Here is a 24,383-nt window from a genome sequence, read left to right on the forward strand (position 1 = left end):
AAGGCCTCCGAAAACCTGCCCTCGCGGGCGAGCACAGATGCTGCCTTTGGGTCAGCTATTCGGCATCAGAGGCCAGCACAAGCCAGTCAGATCCCGCCCTTAGACTTTCTGGAAGGCTTCACAGGACACCGTTCAGGAGCAGGATTCCAGGGGTAGTGTTTCCCTGTCGGCCCCAGGGCAGGGGGGACCTGGTACCCGGGATCTAACCTGGGTCTTTAGCTCTGGCTGCCTCGCTACCTTTAGCCCATGGCGGCTGCTGTTGGAATAATTTAATGAATAACCTTAAACTGCAATTGGATTGACCCAGAGCATGAATACAAAGTGAAGCTCACTGAAAGCAGGTGGAGTACCAGTCTACAGTCACAGAGGAAAGAGGCGAAACCGGTCAAATAGGCCCAGCCGCTCAGCGAGAGACAATAGGGCACATGAGACTTTCTCCCAAACCACAAACAAGTCAGACAGTGACACAGAAACAGAGCAAGAGGTCAGAGTGTGAGGGTCAGAGTGTGAGGGTCAGAATGTAAGGGTCAGAGTGTGAGGGTCAGAGTGCGAGGGTCTGAGTGTGAGGGTTCAGAGTGTGAGGGTCAGTGTGAGGGTTCAGAGTGTGTGGGTTCAGAGTGCGAGGGTCAGAGTGCGAGGGTTCAGAATACGAGGGTTCAGATTGTGAGGGTTCAGAGTGCGACGGTCAGAGTACGAGGGTCAGAGTGTGAGTGTGAGGGTTCAGAGTGTGAGGGTTCAGATTGCGAGGGTCAGAGTGTGAGGGTCAGAGTGTTGAGTGTGAGGGTTCAGAGTGCGAGGGTTCAGAATGCGAGGGTTCAGAGTGCGAGGGTTCAGAGTGCTAGGGTCAGAGTGTGAGGGTCAGAGTGTGAGTGTGAGGGTTCAGAGTGTGAGGGTTCAGATTGCGAAGGTCAGAGTGTGAGGGTCAGAATGCGAGGGTTCAGAGTGCGAGGGTTCAGAATGCGAGGGTTCAGAATGCGAGGGTTCAGAGTGCGAGGGTTCAGACTTCGGGGGTTCAGAATGCGAGGGTTCAGAGTGCAAGGGTTCAGAGTGCGAGGGTTCAGAATGCGAGGGTTCAGAGTGCGAGGGTTCAGAATGCGAGGGTTCAGAGTGCGAGGGTTCAGACTTCGGGGGTTCAGAATGCGAGGGTTCAGAGTGCGAGGGTTCAGAGTGCGAGGGTTCAGAATGCGAGAGTTCAGAGTGCGAGGGTTCAGAATGCGAGGGTTCAGAGTGCGAGGGTTCAGAATGCGAGGGTTCAGAGTGCGAGGGTTCAGACTTCGGGGGTTCAGAATGCGAGGGTTCAGAGTGCGAGGGTTCAGAATGCGAGGGTTCAGAATGCGAGGGTTCAGAGTGCGAGGGTTCAGACTTCGGGGGTTCAGAATGCGAGGGTTCAGAGTGCGAGGGTTCAGAGTGCGAGGGTCAGAGTGTAACTTGTGTGTAATCCTTGTCCGTCTCTGTGATTTTTCCTCTTGCTCTGCCTGGATGTGCCGAGTCACCCCAGCCCTGCGTGTTCCCTGTTAGTTTGTGCTGAGTCACGCTCTCTCAGCATCTTTCCAAGGCCCACCCTCCCACTCAGACTCCTCCCCGGCTTCTATTGCTGACATTTAATCGGGAGGCACTCCCAGGAATGATCAGTGAGCTGGGTGTACCGCTACTCGCTGAGCACAGCCACGTGCAGCACTGCTTTCCCTGTGGACCGGCCCGAGCAGGTAAGCTGGACGTCTGATTATATAACCCTGGGTGTCACTGGCCCCGTTCTCTGCTCCTCTCCCGCAGGCACAAGCCTGTTGCTTGGCTCTAATCCCTGCCCCAACCACTCACTTGTCATGTGAGCGTCTGGATAGTGAATGCCTGCTGGCTATTCAACTGCGCAGACTCTCACATCAAGCTGCCTGGCTGGAGTCACTGGGTGGCGATCAGAAGCGGCAACACTGGCAGATTTCTCCCCCCATTCCCCACCTCCCCCCCCCCCCACATTTTACCAGCATGGACTTGAGCATTTCAATCCAGATTGAGGGAGCGCTGCACTGTCGGAGGTGCCATCTTTCAGATAAGATGTTAAACTGCCCGCTCAGGTAGACGTAAAAGATCCCATGACATTATTTTCGAACAAGAGCAGGGGACTTCTCCCCAGTGTCCTGCCCAATCCCTCGATCATAACAAAAACAGGTTATCTGTTCATTATCACACTGCTGTTTGTTGGAGCTTGCTGAGCGCAGGTTGGCTGCCGCGTTTCCCACATTACAACAGTGACTACACTCCAAAAGTACTTCATTGGCTGGAAAGCGCTTTGGGGCGTCCGGTGGTCGTGAAAGGCGCTATATAAATGCAAGTCTTTCTTTCTTTGATGCTGAGGCCAACTATTTTCCCTCAGCGGGGGTCCAAAGTGGGAGCTATGGGGCCATGTGGGTCAGTACCACTGTGGAGCAGGAGTCACGGTTACACACTGCAGTCGGGGTCCTTTTAACGGGGGCACCACTCAAACGTCTTACAGGCCCATTTTATCTCTCGCCCACCCGGTGATGGGGCAAGGGTGGGCAGAGTCGCTCAATGGCGGGCAGCATTGGAAATGCGGGCATTTTAACTTATCGCGGGTGGGTGCGGGGAGGGGGGAGAATGGGCAAAATATTGACCACTATTTCAACCTCAAACCCCCCCCACTCCACCCCCCATCCACCCACACCCACTCCCAACCCCCCCCACCACCACCCTCCTCTACCCCCCTCACCTCCAACCCACCTCACCCCATCCCCCCCCACCACCACCCTCCTCCACTACCCTCACCTCCAACCCACCTCATCCCATCCCCCCACCCCCATCTCCCCCTCGCCCCCCACCCCGTCCCTCCCCCCACACCCCCTCCCAACCCCCCCACCACCACCCTCCTCCAATCCCCTCACCTCCAATCCACCTCATCCCATCCCCCACCCCCATCCCCCCCTCCCCCCCCACCCCCATCCCCCCTCCCCCCCCCAATGATCGCGAGGTGCTCGCGTACACTCGCGGTTGATGTAACCTCAGTGCCCACGTGTTTCCTGATCTGATTGTGCAGAGTCAGTACTTGTAGAGGCCAGGCCACAGTTACACACCCAACACTGATGTCTCTCACCTACAAAGAGTATCACGGACATTGTCAGCAAGTGCACGGTCACGGAAACCAGAGAGCCCCATCAGCTCATCGCTGGGCTTCCATTTACCCCACTCCCCATTTACCCCACTCCCCACTTACCCCACTCCCCATTTACCCCATTTACCCCAGTCCCCACTTACCCCACTCCCCACTTACCCCACTCCCCACTTACCCCACTCCCCATTTACCCCATTTACCCCAGTCCCCACTTACCCCACTCCCCACTTACCCCACTCCCCACTTATCCCAGTCCCCATTTATCCCACTCCCCATTTACCCCACTCCCCATTTACCCCACTCCCCACTTATCCCAGTCCCCATTTACCCCACTCCCCATTTACTCTCAGTCCCCATCACTTACAGATCTAGTTTATTCTCAGTTGCCTTTTATTCTGAGGATGTTATAAAACTGGGAGTGAACAGACTTTCAAAGCACAGGATCAAACCAGGGTGCTTCAAATTTGCAATTTATGCTCATCCAACTGTGCTATTTATTCTGTAGACCCTGGCTTCTGTGAAGAGTTAATCAGACACGGGGTATAGTGAGGGGTTAATCACACACGGGGTACAGCGAGGGGTTAATCACACACGGGGTACAGTGACGGGTTAAACGAACATAGGGTAAAATGAGGGGTTAATCACACACAGGGTACAGTGAGGGGTTAATCACACACGGGGTACAGTGAGGGGTTAATCACACATGGGGTACAGTGACGGGTTAATCACACACGGGATACAGCGAGGGGTTAATCACACACGGGTTACAATGAGGGGTTAATCACACACGGGGTACAGTGACGGGTTAATCGGACATGGGGTACAGCGAGGGGTTAATCACAAACGGGGTACAGTGAGGGGTTAATCGGACACGGGGTACAGTGAGGGATTAATCACACACAGGGTACAGTGAGGGGTTAATCACAACGGGGTACAGCGAGGGGTTAATCACACACGGGGTAGAGTGAGGGGTTAATCACACACGGGGTACAGTGAGGCGTTAATCACACACGGGGTACAGTGAGGGGTTAATCACACACAGGGTAGAGTGAGTGGTTAATCACACACAGGGTACAGTGAGGCGTTAATCACACATGGGGTACAGTGAGGGGTTAATCACACACGGGGTACAGTGAGGGGTTAATCACACACGGGGTACAGCGAGGGGTTAATCACACACAGGGTAGAGTGAGGGGTTAATCACGCACGGGGTACAGCGAGGGGTTAATCACACACAGGGTAGAGTGAGGGGTTAATCACACACAGGGTACAGTGAAGGGTTAATCACACAGAGGGTATAGTGAGGGGTTAATCACACACGGGGTACAGCGAGGGGTTAATCACACACAGGTAGAGTGAGGGGTTAATCACACACAGGGTACAGTGAGGGGTTAATCACACACAGGGTACAGTGAGGGGTTAATCACACACAGGGTACAGCGAGGGGTTAATCACACACGGGGTACAGTGAGGAGTTAATCACACACGGGGTACAGTGAGGGGTTAATCGGACACGGGGTACAGTGAGTGGTTAATCACACACAGGGTACAGTGAGGGGTTAATCACACACAGGATACAGTGAGGGGTTAATCACACACAGGGTACAGTGAGGGGTTAATCACACACAGGGTAGAGTGAGGGGTTAATCACACACAGGGTACAGTGAGGCATTAATCACACACGGGGTACAGTGAGGGGTTAATCACACACGGGGTACAGTGAGGGGTTAATCACAAACAGGGTACAGTGAGGGGTTAATCACACACGGGGTACAGTGAGGGGTTAATCACAAACGGGGTACAGCGAGGGGTTAATCGGACACGGGGTACAGTGAGGGGTTGATCACACACGGGGTACAGTGAGGGATTTAGTCGCACACTGGATACAGTGAGGGGTTAATCACACACGGGGTACAGCGAGGGGTTAATCAGACACGGGGTACAGGGAGCGATTACTCACACACAGGGTACACTGAGGTGTTAAGCACACACAGGGTACAGTGAGGGGTTAATCGGACACGGGGTACAGTGAGGGGTTAATCGGACACGGGGTACACTGAAGGGTTAATCACACACAGGGTACAGTGAGGGGTTAATCACACATGGGGTACAGTGAGGGGTTAATCGGACATGGGGTACAGTGAGGGGTTAATCACACACTGGGTACAGTGAGGGGTTAATCACACACGGGTTACAGCGAGGGGTTAATCACACATGGGGTACAGTGAGGGGTTAATCACACACGGGTTACAGCGAAGGGTTAATCACACACGTGGTACAGTGAGTGGCTAATCGGACACGGGGTACAGTGAGCAGTTAATCGGACACATGGGGCACAGTGAGGGGTTAATCACACACGGGGTACAGTGAGGGGTTAATCACACACGGGTTACAGTGAGGGGTTAATCAGACACGGGGTACAGTGAGAGGTTAATCACACACGGGTTACAGCGATGGGTTAATCACACATGGGGTACAGTGAGGGGTTTATCACACACGGGTTACAGCGAAGGGTTAATCACACACGTGGTACAGTGAGGGGGTTATTCGGACATGAGGTACAGTGAGGGGTTAATCGGACACGGGGTACAGTGAGGGGTTAATCGGACATGGGGTGCAGTGAGGGGTTAATTGGATACATGGGGTACAGCGAGGGGTTAATCACACATTGGGTACAGTGAGGGGTTAATCGGACCTGGGGTACAGTGAGGGGTTAATCGGATACATGGGGTACAGCGAGGGGTTAATCACACACGGGATACAGTGAGGGGTTAATCGGACAGGCTTGTTTCTGACGATGATCCTGCTGCCGTTTAACCCTTACTATTCCTTTTTCGGCAGATTCAGAGCCGAGGAATCACTGGGAGAGGAGAGTGACTGCCAGTGATTGTTGGTGTTTGTGAGGACAATGAATGACAGCGGGCCATCCTCGGTGCACGGACTCACTGCCTTCCCTGTCATTGTAATCGGTAAGCTCTCTCCCCAAACCACTCTCCTGAACCCCTCCTTCTCCCTGTATGCTCACTGTGTCGGTGACAGGACTCCTCACAACACTTTGTACTCAAACCCATTCTCTCTCAGGGCTGAATACCACACATCTCCTCGTCTCCCTTGTTCATCCCTTTCCTCTTACAACTTTGAAGCTTTTCAAGCCCAATGTTGGCGGCCCTTGAGCATTGCGTATTCACCTACCCTGCCTTCTCTCCGACTCTTCGCAACCTTCCTGGGGTCTGTCATGCCAAGCAACGCCTCGATTTCAACATTCGCATCCTTCAAATCTCTCCATGGCCTCTCCCCTCCCTATCTCTGTAATTCCCCGAGATGTCAGCGCTCCTCTAATTCTGCCCTCTTGAGCATCCCTGATTATAATCGCTCAACCATCGGTGGCCGTGCCTTCTGTTGCCTGGACCCCAAGCTCTGGAACTCCCTGCCTAAACCTCTCCGCCTCTCTACCTCTCTTTCCTCCTTCAAGATGCTCCTTAAAACATACCTCTTTGACCAAGCTTTTGGTCACCTGCGCTAATTTCTACTTATGCAGTTCGGTGTCAAATTCTTATACTCCTGAGTAGTGCCTCGGGACGTTTCACTGCGGTAAAGATGCTTATAAAGGCCAGTTGTTGTTGTGAATTTGTGGTGGGTGTATTTTCCCGATTATGGCCAGTTGAAGTGTAAGGAATGTTTGCTGGGATTTATTTGCATGGTTGACTGGAAGAGGTAAGGCCCGGGTCTAGCAGGAGATGATATCAAGGGGACACGTTCCAAATACAGATGCAGTAGCCAGCTGCCTGTGTTGCTGCCCCCGATATCTCCCTCGGGACAGTGAGGGGGCGTTTATTTCAATCATGCACCCAGTCAGGCGGAGTGTCTGGTTTAAAACTTCCCTTCCTGACCATTTCCTCCTGGAGCAGTGCAAGGCACTGAGACCACATCACAAGTCAGCAACAGATGAGGAAAGGACATTTGCCCCTTCCAGGGAGACCCATGTATTGGCTCCAATCATCTCCTAAATCGTTCCAGGGTACTCTATCTGCGAGCTTCCTCAACAAGAATTTCCTGATGTCATTTTAAAAATGCCCTTCACTAGTTTACAGCCGGAGTTGGGCTCGTACAGTTTTGTTTACAGTAATATTCCGGGTTAATATTGCCTGCACCGTGAACAATATTACCTCCTGCTACAAGATCAGCCCTTGGACGCCGCCTCTCTGGGTTGAAGAGCCCAAGTCTCCCTGGTCTTTCCTCAGAATGGAGGACCCCTGCCAGGGCTGGCTGCGTGACCCCACGGTGACTCCAGGTGAGCCCAGTGGCTCAAGGCAGGCTCGAGCCAAGCCTTCCACCGACACTCCCTCACCCAGTCGCTCAGTGGGTGTGAGACACTGTTCTGTCGGGGTGGGGTGGGGGTGCTCTCATACAGGGGGCATGCATTAGAGATTTCCGGAAGTAATGCCCGTGATTTTATGTCCATGGTGTCTTAGAATTAGCTTGGATAGTGAGTGTTGTCAGGCTATTCAACTCTGTGGGGCATCATGTAGCACACACTGATGTTCCCAGAGGAGCAGTCCCAGCCTCATACCCAGTCTGTGCTGTTAGCCGACTCCAGCCGATAGCAGGAGGGACAAGCAGCAAGACAGCGGCCGAGACACAGAGACTCACACAGACCCATAGAGACAGAGTGACCCACAGAGACAGAGAGACCCACACAGACACAGAGACCCACACAGACCCACAGAGACAGAGTGACCCACAGAGACAGAGAGACCCACACAAACACCCACAGACACAGAGACCCACACAGACACAGAGACCCACACAGACCCACAGAGACAGAGTGACCCACAGAGACAGAGAGACCCACACAAACACCCACAGACACAGAGACCCACACAGACACAGAGACCCACACAGACCCACAGAGACAGAGTGACCCACAGAGACAGAGAGACCCACACAGACACAGAGACCCACACAGACCCACAGAGACAGAGTGACCCACAGAGACAGAGAGACCCACACAGACACCCACAGACACAGAGACCCACACAGACCCACAGAGACAGAGTGACCCACAGAGACAGAGAGACCCACACAGACACCCACAGACACAGAGACCTACACAGACCCACAGAGACCCACATAGACAAAGAGACCCACACAGACACACAGAGACACAGACACACACAGACACAGAGACACACACAGACCCACACAGATACACACAGACACAGAGACCCACACAGACCCACAGACACAGAGTGACCCACAGAGACAGAGAGACCCACACAGACACAGAGACCCACACAGACACAGGGACCCACATAGACCCACAGAGACACAGTGACCCACAGAGACAGAGAGAGCCACACAGACACAGAGACCCACACAGACTCACACAGACACACAGGCCCACACAGACCCACACAGACTCAGAGAACCACACAGACACAGAGACACACAGACCCACACAGAAGCACACAGACACAGAGACCCACACAGACAGAGACCCACACAGATCCACACAGACACAGAGACCCACACAGATCCAGAGACACACAGACCCACACAGACACACACAGACACAGAGACCCAGACAGACAGACAGAGACCAACACAGACACACACAGACCCACACAGACCCAGAGACCCACACAGACACACACAGACCCACACAGACACAAAGACACACACAGACCCACAAAGACACACACAGACATGCACAGACACAGACAGGCACACACAGCCACAGAGACCCACACAGACCCACACACCCACACACACACAGACACAGACACACACAGACCCACACACACACACAGACCCACACAGACCCAGAGACCCGCAGAGACAGGCCGGGGCCGGCAGATACTGGCAGAGGGCGGCGCCCCTGAGCTATGGAGGGGAAACCAGTCCGTGTTCCCGTTCCTAACCGCTACCCACTGACCCTGCGCTGCATCACCGCCCCTCCAGAATTGGAAGCGTCCATCAGATGTGGGGCGACGATAGATTGGCCTCAGATTGCGATGGCCTTGGTGGTAGAATAGCCTGCAAGCACACTTAGCTGGGCACCTCACTGGGCAGCGGAGAACCCGTGACCATTGGGAATGGGGTGGGGGGGCAGTGGGGAATTGGAGGGGACAGCAAAGAAAGCCCCTGTGATGTAGGACGTGCCCGCGCTTGGCCCTGGCACCTGTACTGGGCACAGCGCCCGACAGGGGCAGGGAGAGCTGTTGGTGATCGGGCTGCTCGCCCGTTACACCTCTGTCCCTTGTTCTTCACATTCAAGTCACGTATATAAGAACATAATAACACAAGAATTTGGAGCAAAAGTTGGCCATTCGGCCCCTCGAGCCTGCTCCGCCATTCAATAAGATCACGGTTGGTCTGCTTTGGCAATATCTGATTGGATTTCGGCAAAAGCTAAAATTACCCCCAGGGAGAGAGGGCAGGAATGTGGCTTGTGATCTCGGATGAAAATTCAAAACCCCCAACGCCCTCAATAACTGGCACCTGCATACCCGAGGCACCGAACCACAGGCTTCTGAGCGACTTTAAGTCAAAGGTTGTCGGTTCCAGCCCCACTCCAGGGACCTGAGCACAGAATACATGCCGATACTCCCAGTGTAGTACTGAGGGAGAGCCACACTGTCGGAGGGGCAGTACTGAGGGAGAGCCGCATTGTCGGAGGGGCAGTACTGAGGGAGAGCCACACTGTCGGAGGGGCAGTACTGAGGGAGAGCCGCACTGGCGGAGGGGCAGTTCTGAGGGAGCGCCGCACTGTCGGAGGGGCAGTACTGAGGGAGCGCCGTACTGTTGGAGGGGCAGTACTGAGGAAGAGCCGCACTGTCGGAGAGGCAGTGCTGAGGGAGCGCCGCACTGTCGAGGGGCAGTACTGAGGGAGCGCCGCACTGTCGGAGGGAAAGTACTGAGGGACTGCCGCACTGTCGGAGGGATAGTACTGAGGGAACGCTGCACTGTCGGAGGGGCAGTACTGAGGGAGCGCTGCACTGTTGGAGGGACAGTACTGAGGGAACGCTGCACTGTCGGAGGGGCAGTACTGAGGGAGTGCTGCACAGTCAGAGGGATAGTACTGAGGGAGCACTGCACTGTCGGAGGAGACGTTAAACCAAGGCCCCGTTTGCTCTCTCAGGTGGGCATAAAAGATCCCATGGCACTATTTCGAAGAAGAGCAGAGGAGTTATCCCCGGTGTCCTGGCCAATATTTATCCCTCAACTGACACCTAAAATCTGTTGGTGATCACACTGCTGCCTGTGGGATCTTGCTGTGTCCGAACCAGTTGCCGCGTTTCCTGCACTGAAACAGGGACTACACAAATTATGAGTTGGCTGTTATGTGCTGACTTCCTGAGGCTGTGAAAGGGGCTATGGAAATACAACTTTTTTCTTTCTGTATTAGAGGTAAACATTTGCAGTTTGATTTGACTTTCCAGAACTTTCCAGAGAAGCACTCGAAAACCAGCCAAGCGGCAATCGTAACCGCTCCTTCAGGGTTAAATATAAATGACTTTGCGGAAACCAAACCTGCAAATGCTGACATGTTAAACATTATCCTGCTCGAACCTGTTCCACAGCCCAGCCTTTCAAACTCACAAAGCCTTAATCTACTCGCTATGCTGTTGCCTAGCAACTCCACTTGCCCTGGGAAATGTTATCTCTCGTCCTCAGTTGGTCTGATAACATTCATAATTCACCGGCTCAGGCAAGGCCGCTGGCTGTTGGTGAATGGTGTGAGCCACGGTGTGCTCAGTGAGCGGGACACGGCCAAACAGTGTGGGTGACCCCGGGCCTGAGAGGGGTCGGTGACCCCAGGCAGTGTGGGTGACCCCGGGCCTGAGAGGGGACGGTGACCCCAGGCAGTGTGGGTGACCCCGGGCAGTGTGGGTGACCCCAGGCAGTGGGTGGGTGACCCCAGGCAGTGTGGGTGACCCCGGGTCTCGGAGGGGTCAGTGACCCCGGGCAGTGGTTGGTGACCCCGGGCAGTGGGTGGGTGACCCCAGGCAGTGGGTGGGTGACCCCGGGCAGTGTGGGTGACCCCGGGCAGTGGGTGGGTGACCCCAGGCAGTGTGGGTGACCCCGGGCCTTGGAAGGGTTGGTGACCCCGGGCAGTGGTTGGTGACCCCGGGCAGTGGGTGGGTGACCCTGGGCAGTGTGGGTGACCCCGGGCAGTGGGTGGGTGACCCTGGGCAGTGGGTGGGTGACCCTGGGCAGTGTGGGTGACCCCGAGCAGTGTGGGTGACCCCGCGCAGTGTGGGTGACCCCGGGCAGTGGGTGGGTAACCCTGGGCAGTGGGTGGGTGACCCTGGGCAGTGTGGGTGACCCTGGGCAGTGGGTGGGTGACCCTGGGCAGTGGGGTCAGGGCTGGGAAATCTAGCAGGGGTGTGCAATCTGATGACTATCCAGTGTCTCTGCCTCCCCCTCCCCCCGCCTCCGCCCCCACCTTTGCTGGAAAGTGATTATATTATGGACAGGATAGGGCTCAGAAGTGAAAGCCCATTTAATGCATATCCTGCTGAGCCGCACTGTCTGAGGTGATGATGGTCGCCCCCAACTTTCACCCCCTCTCCCCCCTCCCCCCTTGCGGTACCCCGTGTGTGAGCCCAGCCTGTGTCCTAACTCACACCCTGTCCCGGTCACCTTTAACCCCTGTGCTCGCTGATCTACAGTGTCTCCCGGACCCGCAACGCCTCAACTTTAAAATTCACATCTTCGTGTTGAAATCCCTCCCTGGCCTCCCCTCTCTCTGTCTCTCTCTGTACCCTACCCAGCCCTACAACATTCCGGGATCTCGGCTCGCCTTCAGTTCTGGTCGTTGGTGTATGATTCTAATGCTGCAGCAAGCTGATCAGTCCGGGTGACTCGGGATGGCCAACAAGCCTCACCTTGCCAGCGGCTCCCACATCCTGCGGATCAACGGATGATAACGAATGATGGCCAGCCGAGCTGACCGTGAAATTGGAACCTTTCCCAAGCTGCACTTGGGCCTTTCACTCCCGCCGCTCACCACTCGATTACTGCCACGTGGGTCGTTCCTCTCCGCGGCTATATCGGGCGCCTGAGGCACTACTGACTCAAGGCAAGCCCCACTCATTGATGGTGAGTCGGGCTCCAATCCCCGAGCAGGGACATTGACCCAGCACTCGCTGCTCAGCACCGGCGCTGAAGCTGAGGAAGCCCCAAAGCAGACATCTCATCATGGGGTCAGGAGAGCAGGCGTAGCCTACTGCTGCCCCGGGCTGCCCCTCCACTCCCCCTCCCCTCGCCTCCCCTCCTCCCTCACTACCCTCCTGTCCCCTCCACTCCCCCTCCCCCCCTCCCCCCCCTCCTCTCCCCCTCCCCTCCCGCTCCCCTCCACTCCCCTCCCCTCCCCTCCCCTCCTGTCCCTTCCACTCCCACTCCCCCTCCCCTCCCCTCCCGCTCCCCTCCACCCTCCCCTCACCCCTTCCATCCCTCTCCAAACCCCTCCACCTCCCCCCTCCTCTCCCTTCCCCCTCCCATCCCCTCCCCTCCCCTCCACTCCCCCTCCCATCCCCTCCACTCCCCCTCCCCTCCCGTCCCCTCCACTCCCCCTCGCCCTCCTCCTCCTCTCCCCTCCCCTCCCACTCCCCTCCTCCTCCCCTCCCCTATACCCTCCACTCCCCTCTCCTCCTCCCTCACTTCCCCTCCCTCCCCTCCTCCCTCACGGCCAGGGCCCACCTTTAAAGAGAGCTGTGGATTCGGAAAACCCTTTCATTTTAATTCATTTTCAGGATGTGGGCATCGCTGGCAAGGCCCAACATTTATTGCCCATCCCTAATTGCCCGTGAGAAGGTGGTGGTGAGCCGCCTTCTTGAACCGCTGCAGTCTGTGTGGTGAAGGTGCTCCCACAGTGCTGTTAGGGAGGGAGTTCCAGGATTGTGACCCAACGACGATGAAGGAACGGTGATATATTTGCAAGTCAGGATGGAGTGTGACTGGGAGGGGAACGTGGAGGTGGTGGTGTTCCCATGCGCCTGCTGCCCTTGTCCTTCTAGGCGGTAGAGGTCGCGGGTTTGGGAGGTGCTGCTGAAGAAGCCTTGGCGAGTTGCTGCAGTGCATCTTGTAGATGGTACACACTGCAGCCACGGTGCGCCGGTGGTGGAGGGAGTGAATGTTGAAGGTGGTGGATGGGGTGTTGATCAAGCGGGCTGCTTTGTCTTAGATGGAGTCAATCCTCACAAACCCAGTCCGCCATTAACCCCTCATTGTCAGTTGTCACTATGTAGGTGAGCAATTGTGGTCTGGAATAAGTGGAATTAATTTCACACTCCTCAACCAGCAGAATAAACAAGTGGCCCCTCGATCAATCGATTGACCCACGTGCAATGACCACTGAGGTTAAAGGGCGCAGAGTGAATTTACAACACTTGTTGTTTTAAACAGGGAATGGACCCTCGGCCATTTGTCTATCCTATCTCCTGTCTGGATACAGGCCTTACTTCAAGGAATCTTCAATCCATCCTAATCCCATTCTTCAACGGAAATTGGAGGAGAACCTAGGAATCTCCATCATAGAACAGGTAACAATAAGCAGAAGTGTTTGAGGTGGAGAGCAAATGTCACAAGTCTCTGCCCCTCGCTCTCTCTCAGCTCCATTCTCCGCTGGATTCTGAACCTGACATTTATAGAATCAGAGAAGTTACAGCACAGAAAGAGACTATTCGGCCCATCTGTGCCGGCTCTGTGACAGAGCAGTGTGCTCACTCCCATATCCCCGCTGTTTGTCCCTAACCCTGTAAGTTGCTGATCCTCCTGCGCCTTTTACATTACTGATGGAACCAGCTTTCACCAGCTTCACAGGTCGAGTGTTAACACAAACTTCCTTTTTCTGTTTCATGTTAATCTCTATCTCGGTAGTAATCCAGCCAGCTCTAGCTTTCAATGACCTTCCTTTTCCCTTCATGGCAATGTGTTTCCTCTGTCCCCAAACTAGGTTTTCCTTCAAGGCCTCCCATTGCCCATTTAATGACCCATTAAAGGAATCACAGGAACTAGGATCTCTGAGTGTGATTTTTAAGAGCCCCATTTGGTTGGTGAATCAGTAATTACAGAGATAAACACCCCAATGTACCTCAAACCCCGCCTGAGAAGAACTGCCTTCTCCAACAGACTGGCAACGCACAGTCATTTTGTTCTCATCCACTGACTCCAGACCACCGTTCATTTCTTGAGTGAGATAGTTGTACAACACTGAGAGCTGGAGATAGAGTTGGGTGGGTCTGATTCCCTGGGGATGATGTTGGGGGTCCAGGTTACCAGCGAGGACCCCTGGTCATTCTCAGGAAACCAACACCAATTCTGTTTTAGTTGCCCTGGGCTTGGACTTTACCACCGCGTGGGCGGGGGTCACACCATTCTCGGGGTGTGGGTGTCACTTGCGAGTTCCAGAGAAGGCGATACATTTATTTTTAGCAGTTTGATACAAATGAGTACCTTGCCAGACCACTCACAGAGCAGTTAATGTCAGCCACGTTGACGTGGGACTGAAGACACATATAGGCCAGGTCGGGTAAGGACAGCAGCTTCACTTCCATGAAGGACATCAGTGAAGCAGTTGGGTTTTTACAACTTCATGCTCACCTTTACTGAGGTCAGATTTTAATTTGCAGACTCTTTAAACTGAATTGAAGTTCACAAAGTGCCATGGTGAGATTTGAACTCACGTTCTCTGGATTACCAGTCCAGTCACATAAACACGGCACTCCCACACCCATGTGTAATCCTATTGCCCAGCCGTGAAGGTACCTCAGACTAAGCATTGTCACTGTACCAATATCTCGACAATTCACCTGGACCCACTCTTGGCCTCCTGGAAGCTAAAGCTGTGAGGGGCGCGGGGGTTGTGGGGGGGGCACGGGGGTTGAGGGTCACAGGGGTTGGGGGTCACGGTTTTCTATCTCCAGTCTCTCCCCCCCCCCTTAAAGTATTGACTCTCGATGGATACACTTCCACAGGACCAGTGACCATTGCCATTGGCCATGCGTGAGTCGGGGTATTGAGTCTGGGGGACACTACAGTTGAGCATGTTGTCACCCAGTGTCCACACATTGTCCAGCAGGGGACGTTGGACAGGGGCCATTGAGCTGGTGTCCTGGCTGGCCACACTGAGGTCAATCAGAGCGGTACTGTGAACCCTGACCAGCTCAGGTTAGCTCATTCACCAGACACAAGGGATCAAAGCTGGGAGTTGAGGGTCTGTATGCCGCAGTATCACACAGGAGGACGTGGGCAGCTTCCAGTGCATTCACCCACTGAGCCGGTCACTAACCTGTACAAGGATTGTGAACTGCTTGTCTGTTGGGTTGAATTGGTAGTCATTGAGGAACGTCGGACCAGGATTATGGTGCACAGCTGAGCCGATATTGCCGAGACGGGGGAGATGAAAACGCACTACAAGAAGGAGCACTTCATTGATGCCAGTATTCGGTTTGGAAAACTGTCAGCTGTAAGAGGAGGGAAAGGTTGAGAGACATGAAGAGCGTGCAGAGTTTTGAGGGACCTGGTCAGGAATGAGTTGGAGTGGAGCAGTGTGTCTTGATTACACCACAGAGTGCGTTTGGGTGAAACCTCAGAGAAAACTGACTGCACTGGTGATAAGAAGGGGACGAGAGAGGTTGGGATGGAAAGGTTAGAGGCTATGAGTTGGAGGAGCCGTTACACATTGGTCGGTGGATATTCCTCACATCCTTCTCTGTATACCCTAGGATCTGGAGTTCCTGTCTGAGGGGCTGGAGGGACGGTCCCACAATCCGATGGCCGTTCTCTTTGATTCCCTCCTGCACCCCGATGCTGATTTAGGCGTATCCATGGATTCAATGCTAAGCTGGAAGCTGGAATCTGGGCACTACATTCCTCATCTGGTCCTTGGCAAGGGGCCACTGGGAGGGGCTTGGCACGTAAGTATGAAAATATTGATGACGATAATTCACAAGTATGTTGCTTACACTTCCTCTTTCTCCATGTACCTGTGTTTGTTTGTACTGGTGGGATAGGGTTGTATTTAGATAGCACATTATCTCACCCTTTACACAAATATATAGACGTCACAACACGGAAATGGCTCATTCGCCTTGTGACCCAATCACATTTTACCCAGCCTCTTCCCATATCCCTTTATCCTCTTTTCCTTCATCAAATTATCCAGGCAAATTTTGAGTGTGGTCATACTTTCTGCCTCATTCACTAGCCCTCGAAGTGAATGCCACAGCTGTCTGGCTGTCGGCAGGGAAGAGCTGTGGCCTGGAGCCGACAGGGGGGAGGGAGTGGCCTTGTAGGGGTGGCGGGGGGAAGAGAGAGAAATCATGGGGGGGCTTCATACCGCAGGTCAGGGGAGACTGTGGGACAGAGGGAGGCTGATCATAGATAGTGAACCATCTACACTGTCCCATCAAACACTCCCAGGGCAGGTACAGCATGGGGTTAGATACAGAGTAAAGCTCCCTCTGCACTGTTCCATCAAACACTCCCAGGGCAGATACAGAATGGGTTAGATACAGAGTAAAGCTCCCTCTACACTGTCCCATCAAACACTTCCAGGACAGGTACAGAATGGGTTAGATACACAGTAAAGCTCCCTCTACACTGTCCCATCAAACACTCCCAGGGCAGGTACAGCACAGATTAAATACAGGGTAAAGCTCCCTCTACACTGTCCCATCAAACAATCCCAGGGCAGGTACAGCATGGGGTTAGATACAGAGTAAAGCTCCCTCTACACTGTCCCATCAAACAGCATGGATTAGATAATGAGTACAGCTCCCTGTGAACCACACTCTGTGCTGTTTCAGTGAAGTCCCATTTCTCACATCAGTCCTCTGTCCTTTCTGAGTGACATTGCCAATTTATTGCCAATTGAAGCCAGTTTTATGATACCCAGCTCTATCTCACCACCACCTCTCTCGCCCCCTCTAATTGGTCACGATTGTTTAACATCCAGTGCTGGATGAGCAGATATTTCCTCCAAGTCAATATTGAGAGACAGAAACCATTGTCTTTGGTCCCTGCCTCAGTCTCTGTTCCCTAGCCACCGACTTCAGCTCTCTCCCTAGCAACTGTCGGAGGCTGAACCACACTGTTTGCAACCTTGGTGTCATATTTCACTCTGTGATGAGCTTCCGACCACATATCCACAGCATCGCCAAGACCATGTATTTCCAGCTCAGTAACATAGCTCGAGTCAGCCCCAGACTCACTTTCCAGCTGCTGAAACCCCCATCAATGCTTCTGTTACCTCTCGACTTGACTATTCCACCCGGCCTCCCATCTCCCACACTACATAAATTTGAACTCATCCAAAACTCGTCTGCCCGTGTCCTAACTCACACCAAGTCCCGCTCACCCATCACCCCTGTGCTCACTGACCTACACTGGCTCTCGGTCTGGCAACACCTCAATTTTAAAGCTGTCATCCTTGGTTTCAAATCCCTTCACGGCCTCGCCCCTCCCTATCTCGGTAATCTCCTCCAGCCCTACAACCCTCTCAGATCTCTATGCTCCTCCACTTCCGGCCTCTTGTGCATCCCCAATTTGAATCACTGCAGCATCGATGGCCGTGTCTTCAGCTGCCTGGACCCCAAGCTCTGGAACTCCATTCCTAAACCTCTCCGCCTCTCTACCCCTCACCACCTTTAAGACACTCCTTAAAACCAACCTCTTTCACCAAGCTTTTGGTCACCGATCTCAATATCTCCTTCTGTGGCTCGGTGTCCAGTTTTGTTTGAGAACACTGCTGTGAAGCACCTAGGGATGTTTTACTCCATAAATGGCTCGGTATACATGCAAATTGTTGTAGTCATTGTATGTAATCTCTAAAGTTCTGTAACTGCCATTTTGCACAGGACTCCTCCCCCGTGACATCATCAAATGTCCCCCTGTGACCAATGTTAAGCTGCGCGCTGTGTGACATGTGACCGCACAGCGCTCTGGCGATCCCACGCAGTCAGCTCACCGGTTTGTAAATGGAAAAAGGTGCACACGTGCATTATATTGTATTGAACGGTCCGGCCTTTAAAGGGGCCGCACACCCAAAACACACAAAGGGAACTTTGCCTGTGACATCGTACAATGCCTCCTGGTGACATTATAAAGACCGCCCCCAGAACATGACACCCGGTGACAGCGGAGTGTGGGTAAACTTCATCATGTGTACTGTCAGAGTACGGGCAGGGTGGTACATAATGTGAATGGGGGGGCGCGAGGGTTCTGCCCCGACTTGGACAATTACCGGACAAATGATCCCAAGTTGAAGTTTGTTCAGGGTGCCTTGTCCAGTTGGCAGGAGATATATCCAAGAGGGAGTTAGATATGGCCCTTACAGCCAAATGGATCAAGGGGTATGGAGAGAAAGCAGGAAATGGGTACTGAGGGAATGATCAGCCATGATCTTATTGAATGGTGGTGCAGGCTTGAAGGGCCGAATGGCCTACTCCTGCACCTATTTTCTATGTTTCTATGTAAGACCTTTTGGGGGCAGGTGATAAATATCACAAGGTTTTTAAGAGCCAACTGGCTAACTCCCAGCTCTGCACCCGTCAGCAGATGGGGGCGGACCCAGCTTATTTAGTCCCACCCACTGAGAGGTTACGCACGTTCATTCACTGTGCAACCCCTTGGAGCCCATGGATTTTGTTTGCCTCCCTCAGACTCAGGTTACAAGCATCCTGTAGAGAGCCTGGTCACTGGGGAAGGTGACTGATCCATGTGTCGATGTGTTCAGTAACTCCGTGGCCGGGTGAGTGGAGTGGCTTTACTTTGATTTAGGATGGTATTGAGGACTAATCTTGCCTTGTGCTTGTTCCAATTACAGTCTATTGAGGGCTCCATGTTTACCCTCAGTCTCGGGGACTGGATGGAGCTTCCTGACCTGCCCTTCAGGGACTGGATGAGGGTCAAGAGAAGGTAGAGGCTTTTCGATGTTTTAACCGACAGCACATGCACGCTATGTTTGCACGATTTTAGCCCCTCCTCTTCTGAAGGCGCTGACTCCTGGGTGGTCAACAGTATGTAAATACTTCACCAAAGTGGCCATTGAGCCGGGACAGAGCTTTGTGGAGGTGTAGGAATCCTGGCTAATTGGCAGGCCTCTTCTGGCACCAGTGATCGAAGCTGGGACCCCTTGCTTGGTGCATCACTCGGTGCCACACTGAGGGCTTAGAGCATCAAGAACAGCCTCTCCCCACCCCCGCACAACCAGCCACCTCTCACTCCCCTGCCCCACTCCAGCGGGAAAGGCCAGGCTGCTGCTCCCCGGCCCTGGGAGTCCCCGCTCCTTCTTGCAGTGAGTTAGGGGGGTGAGCTCCTCGGGGTGTAACATATCAACATAAGAAATAGGAGCAGGAGTCGGTCACCTGGCCCCTCGAGCCTGTTCCGCCATTCAATAAGATCACGGCTGATCTGATCATGGACTCAGCTCCACTTCCCTGCCCGCTCCCCATAACGCTTCACTCCCTTATCGTTCAAAAATCTGTCTATCTCCGCCTTAAATATATTCACTGACCCCGCCTCCACAGCTCTCTGGGGCAGAGAATTCCACAGATTCACGACCCTCTGAGAGAAGAAATTCCTCCTCATTTCCGTTTTAAATGGGTGACCCCTTATTCTGAAACTATGACCCCTAGTTCGAGATTCCCCCACGAGGGGAAACATCCTCCCTGCATCCACCCTGTCCAGCCCCCTCAGAATGTTCAGAATCCTGGGAGAGGGCGGTGGGACATTGGGCCACAGCTCGTTGCCTGTGGCGGGGGCGACATGTTTGGCCGGGGTGCCTGGTCACAGGTCCTGTCACCCTGTGACCCTGGCACCAGGGTCAGTGACTTTCACAGCTGAGCACTGTGGGAGATCAAATGGATGCATGGCTTTTGACTTTGAGTGCTGAGAGGGGATAGGGAAGGGAAGGAAAATGGCACGGGTGTAAAAGGGGCAACCAATCCGCTGACAGCCCGGCAGTGCAGCGACCATTCCCCCCCAATGTTACAGACTCTGTGCACATCCTGAACTGGGTACATCAAGCATCCAGGGGTCACTGGGGCCACTTCCTCCATCGCCCGCACAGAAATCTGAGGGGAACGACAGTGTAGCGATTATATGACGGGAATCATAACCCAGAGAACGGGAGGGCAAACCCCAGCGTGGCAGTTTGAAAGTTTGAATTCTGGAATTAAAAATCTGGTCTGAGTAATAGGGCCCATCACACTGTCAGATTACTGTAAAAACACAACTGGTTCAGTGATACCTTTCCCGCGGGGTCTGGCCTTCTGCTTGCCTCCAGTCCCACTACAACGTGCTAGGCTCAGTAACTGTTCTCTGAACTGACGGACTGACTGAGCCACTCAGTTGTATCAAGAGAAAGGCTGCCCACCACCTTCTCAAGGTAAGTCAATCGACGCCAGCCTTGCCAGCGACGCCCTCATGCCCAGGAACTCTGCCAACATTCAGTGTACGTTGCAGAGAACAAGGAGAGGCTGGGGGTATGTAACCGAGCGGTGAGCTAGAGCCTCGCTGCAAAGTGACAAACCCCCTTGGAACGATTCCAACGCTTCACGCCCAAGCTCTGGTCTCCAAACCTGGAAATGTTGAAATGGAACAGCGCAGGCTGCATAGTCCTGCCTACGAAGCAGTAGCCCGTGGAATTAGAGAGGCCACCATGTAAATCTGGCTGCTCAATAGGTTCAGTTCACACAAAATGGACACTGGGGAGTCAATAAAGTCAGCTGTCAATAATGCAAATCAGGAATTGCAATCGGTTATTGTGTAGGGTCCAAATGAATAGGAATAACACATTGGCATAGCAGACAGTGGGAATGTTTCCAAGCTAGCAATCTAACTGACGGCTTGAGATGGTCTATGTATAGATTATGATTAACGAACACTTGGGATTGGGTTACAGGCTCTATCCAATACTGACTCACACACAAATTGTCGAGTGAGACCTGGGAGAGACTGTTGAGTGTGGAGCATTGAGCTGGTCAGAGCTGTTAGACCCTGTTCTCATACACTGAGATCACGGGATTCAGTCAGATGCTTGCCTTCCTTGAATGAGTGTTCGATGGTTTGCATTTTCTCTCTCTCTCACTCGGGCTCTGACAGCGGTTGGAATTGTTTTGCAGATGCCTGCGGAACGATCGGGCCACAACAGCAGACATTGCCCAGTATTACCAGCACTACGCCACAGCCAAGGGTCTGCGGGAGAACTTTGTGTGTGGCACCGTGGTGACCTCGGTGAGAAGGGTCAGTCCCAGTTGCGGCGAGGGAGAGGAGGCCACAGACCACGCGGCAGATGCCCAGGCCTCGCGCCAGTTCACCCGCACAAACCTGTTTGAGGTGAACGGTTACAGCAAAGCAAAAGATGGGTCAGAGAAAGCTTTCTGCATCTATGCGGAGAACGTTGTCTTGGCGACTGGGACATACGACAGCCCTGCGTGGCTTGAGGTCAATGGGGAAGACCTTCCATTTGTTTACCACACCACTTCGGAACTGGAGCAAACCCTCAAGGAGCAGGAGACGGGAGTGAACCTGGACCCCATTCTGATTGTGGGGGGTGGGCTGACTGCCGCGGACGCTGTCATCTCCGCTCACCATAGTAACGCCCCCATCATCCACGTCTTCCGCAGAGGGGTCACCGACCCAGGCCTGATCTTCAACCAGCTCCCCAAGGTGATGTATCCTGAGTATCACAAGGTTCACCAGATGATGACGCAGCAGTCCTGTACCACCACAGGGCCCTACCAGGGGTACCTCAGTCTCCCCAAACACCGCGTGGTGAGCTTCACTCCCGACAGGAAGTGCATCCTTCAAGACATGGGCTCAGGAGAAAGAAGGGCCTTCAACATCTCCATGGCCCTAATCCTGATCGGCTCCAACCCTAATCTGACATTCCTGCCTGATCAGGGAAGGTCCCTGGCGGCTGACACAGAGCTCCCAGTTAATAGCAAGCGTAACCCTGTGGTTGTGGACTGTCGCACCTACGAGTGTGCCCAGGAGCGCGGGCTGTACGCTCTGGGGCCCCTGGTGGGAGATAACTTTGTACGCTTCCTGCAGGGGGGCGCTCTGGCTATCACCAGTGCTCTGACCAAGGACAGACATGGTCAACGCCCAATCCACAGCCAGCCTACGGTCAGCTGACCGTCACATTGTGGTGTCCACTCTGAAGCGGAGTTTGAGGGCAAGTCGTTCAGGGCAGCATAGGGTCACCATCAGGTAGACCAATCATTCCTTCATTTTCCCCCATCTTTACACTCCCTTCCAGTCCATGGGTGTCAGGCCACTCCTCTTCCCAACTCCAGGCTTCTGCTCGGCTTTGAGAGTGACGGGGGTGAGATGGACAAGTCATCGACACAACCCGTGCTGTGGGAGGAAATGGCCAGCTGCCACTGTTCATCACAGCCTCCATCACTGGTTGTACACAATTCAATTCAGGTCTAAAGCTCGTAGTACTCAACATTACTTAAGGGTATCATTAACCCTTTCACAACCAATAGCATCCCGCGAAGAAAAAAAGCTGCACCTCACTGCCGCTTTTCTGCTTGTCTTGGAACCCCAGCCGGACGGACTGGGAACCCCAGACAGACAGACTGGGAACCCCAGATGGACGGGCTGGGAACCCCAGACAGACAGACTGGGAACCCCAGACAGACAGACTGGGAACCCCAGACGGACGGACTGGGAACCCCAGACGGACGGACTGGGAACCCCAGACGGACAGACTGGGAACCCCAGACGGACGGGCTGGGAACCCCAGACAGACAGACTGGGAACCCCAGACGGAAGGGCTGGGAACCCCAGATGGACGGGCTGGGAACTCCAGACAGACAGACTGGGAATCCCAGACACACTGGGAACCCCAGACAGACAGACTGGGAGCCCCAGACGGACGGACTGGGAACCACAGACGGACAGACTGGGAACCCCAGACAGACAGACTGGGAACCACAAACGGACAGACTAGGAACCCCGGACAGACAGACTGGGAGCCCCAGACGGATGGACTGGGAACCACAGACGGACAGACTGGGAACCCCAGACAGACAGACTGGGAACCACAAACGGACAGACTAGGAACCCCGGACAGACAGACTGGGAGCCCCAGACGGACGGACTGGGAACCTCAGACAGAGACTGGGAGCCCCAGATGGGCAGACTGGGAACCACAGACGGACAGACTGGGAACCCCAGACAGACAGACTTGGAGCCCCAGACCGACGGACTGGGAATCCCAGACACACTGGGAACCCCAGACAGACAGACTGGGAGCCCCAGACGGACAGACTGGGAGCCCCAGACGGACAGACTTGGAACCCCAGACAGACAGACTGGGAACCCCAGATGTGATGGACAGACACACTGGGAACCCCAGACAGACAGACTGGGAGCCCCAGACGGATGGACTGGGAACCCCAGACAGGCAGACTGGGAACCCCAGACGGACAGACTGGGAACCAGAACCACACACATTGGCTGAGGTCTCCAGGAGCACACTTGAGTTTTCCCTGCTGTGGCCGGCTGTGTAATACTGACACTGTTACACCCCGTTCAGCACCAGACACTTTAGCTCTGACGTGATTCCTGGTCTAGCAGACACTCCAGAGTTAGCCAGTCCGTCTCGACAGACGGTGCTGGGTGATGATTCGATTCTGACATAGTAAGGGTTCAGTTCATACAGCCGCACACCCTGAGTGTGTGATGTAAGCTCTTACTTATTGAACATCGTTTCTTTTTTATAACAGCTACGGTTTTAAAGACTAAAACTATTGTAATAAAGTGATGTTTTACAATGAAGCCACACTTTACGTTTGTTGTGATTTCTAAGAAATGTTATTACGGTAGAGTTTCTGGTGAGTTTTTTCTGTACACCAAGATCATGGGGGTAATATAGACATTGGCTGAGAAATATCGGCTTGGCCATGAATTAAACACCTCCCTGGTTCTTGATTCCACTGAAGTAAATGGCAGAGGGGTTTAACAGCTTATATCACACATTTTATACTATAGTCTAATGTCAAAACTAATCAGGCAGGTATGTTAGCGCTGGGGAGCAGAACGCTCTCCAGGTACAGCACAGGTTAGTTATACAATCACAGAATCACAGAATGGTTACAGCATAGAGGATGCCATTCGGCCCGTCGAGCCCGTGTCAGCTCTCTACAAGTGCACTCCAGCCAGTCCCCCTCCCCACCCTTTTCCCGTAGCACTGCAATTTATTTTTCCTTCAGGTACTTATCCAACTCCCTTGTAACAG

The 24,383-nt window shown here is 53.8% G+C and overlaps 1 protein-coding gene across 2 annotated transcripts; it reads left to right on the plus strand.

Annotated features, from left to right (window-relative positions):
• The first annotated feature begins 1,618 nt into the window (after positions 1–1,618).
• On the plus strand, positions 1,619–23,923 carry LOC139278678 (oxidative stress-induced growth inhibitor 1-like). Of its 2 annotated transcripts, XM_070897725.1 has the most exons (6): positions 1,619–1,706; positions 5,966–6,093; positions 13,535–13,671; positions 15,856–16,047; positions 18,957–19,048; positions 21,256–23,923. In XM_070897725.1, exons 2-6 carry the CDS (start codon positions 6,033–6,035, stop codon positions 22,268–22,270), a joined length of 1,497 nt encoding a protein of 498 aa, XP_070753826.1. In that variant the 5' UTR covers positions 1,619–1,706; positions 5,966–6,032; the 3' UTR covers positions 22,271–23,923. The 2 variants fall into 2 exon arrangements, with proteins under 2 accessions (XP_070753826.1, XP_070753827.1); XM_070897726.1 differs by lacking the exons at positions 1,619–1,706; positions 13,535–13,671 and having other exon boundaries at positions 6,011–6,093.
• Positions 23,924–24,383: the final 460 nt, after the last annotated feature.

Source organism: Pristiophorus japonicus, chromosome 13 (genome assembly GCF_044704955.1).
Source record: "Pristiophorus japonicus isolate sPriJap1 chromosome 13, sPriJap1.hap1, whole genome shotgun sequence".
Lineage (NCBI taxonomy): Eukaryota > Metazoa > Chordata > Chondrichthyes > Pristiophoridae > Pristiophorus > Pristiophorus japonicus.

What these genes read in the sequence shown, in the direction of transcription:
- LOC139278678 (XM_070897725.1), top strand. Translation starts at nt 6,033, where the DNA reads ATGAATGACAGCGGGCCATCCTCGGTGCACGGACTCACTGCCTTCCCT. An exon ending in CTTCCCTGTCATTGTAATCG is followed by an intron (nt 6,094 to 13,534) that starts GTAAGCTCTCTC and finishes TGTTTTAAACAG; the next exon opens with GGAATGGACCCTCGGCCATT. An exon ending in GAATCTCCATCATAGAACAG is followed by an intron (nt 13,672 to 15,855) that starts GTAACAATAAGC and finishes TGTATACCCTAG; the next exon opens with GATCTGGAGTTCCTGTCTGA.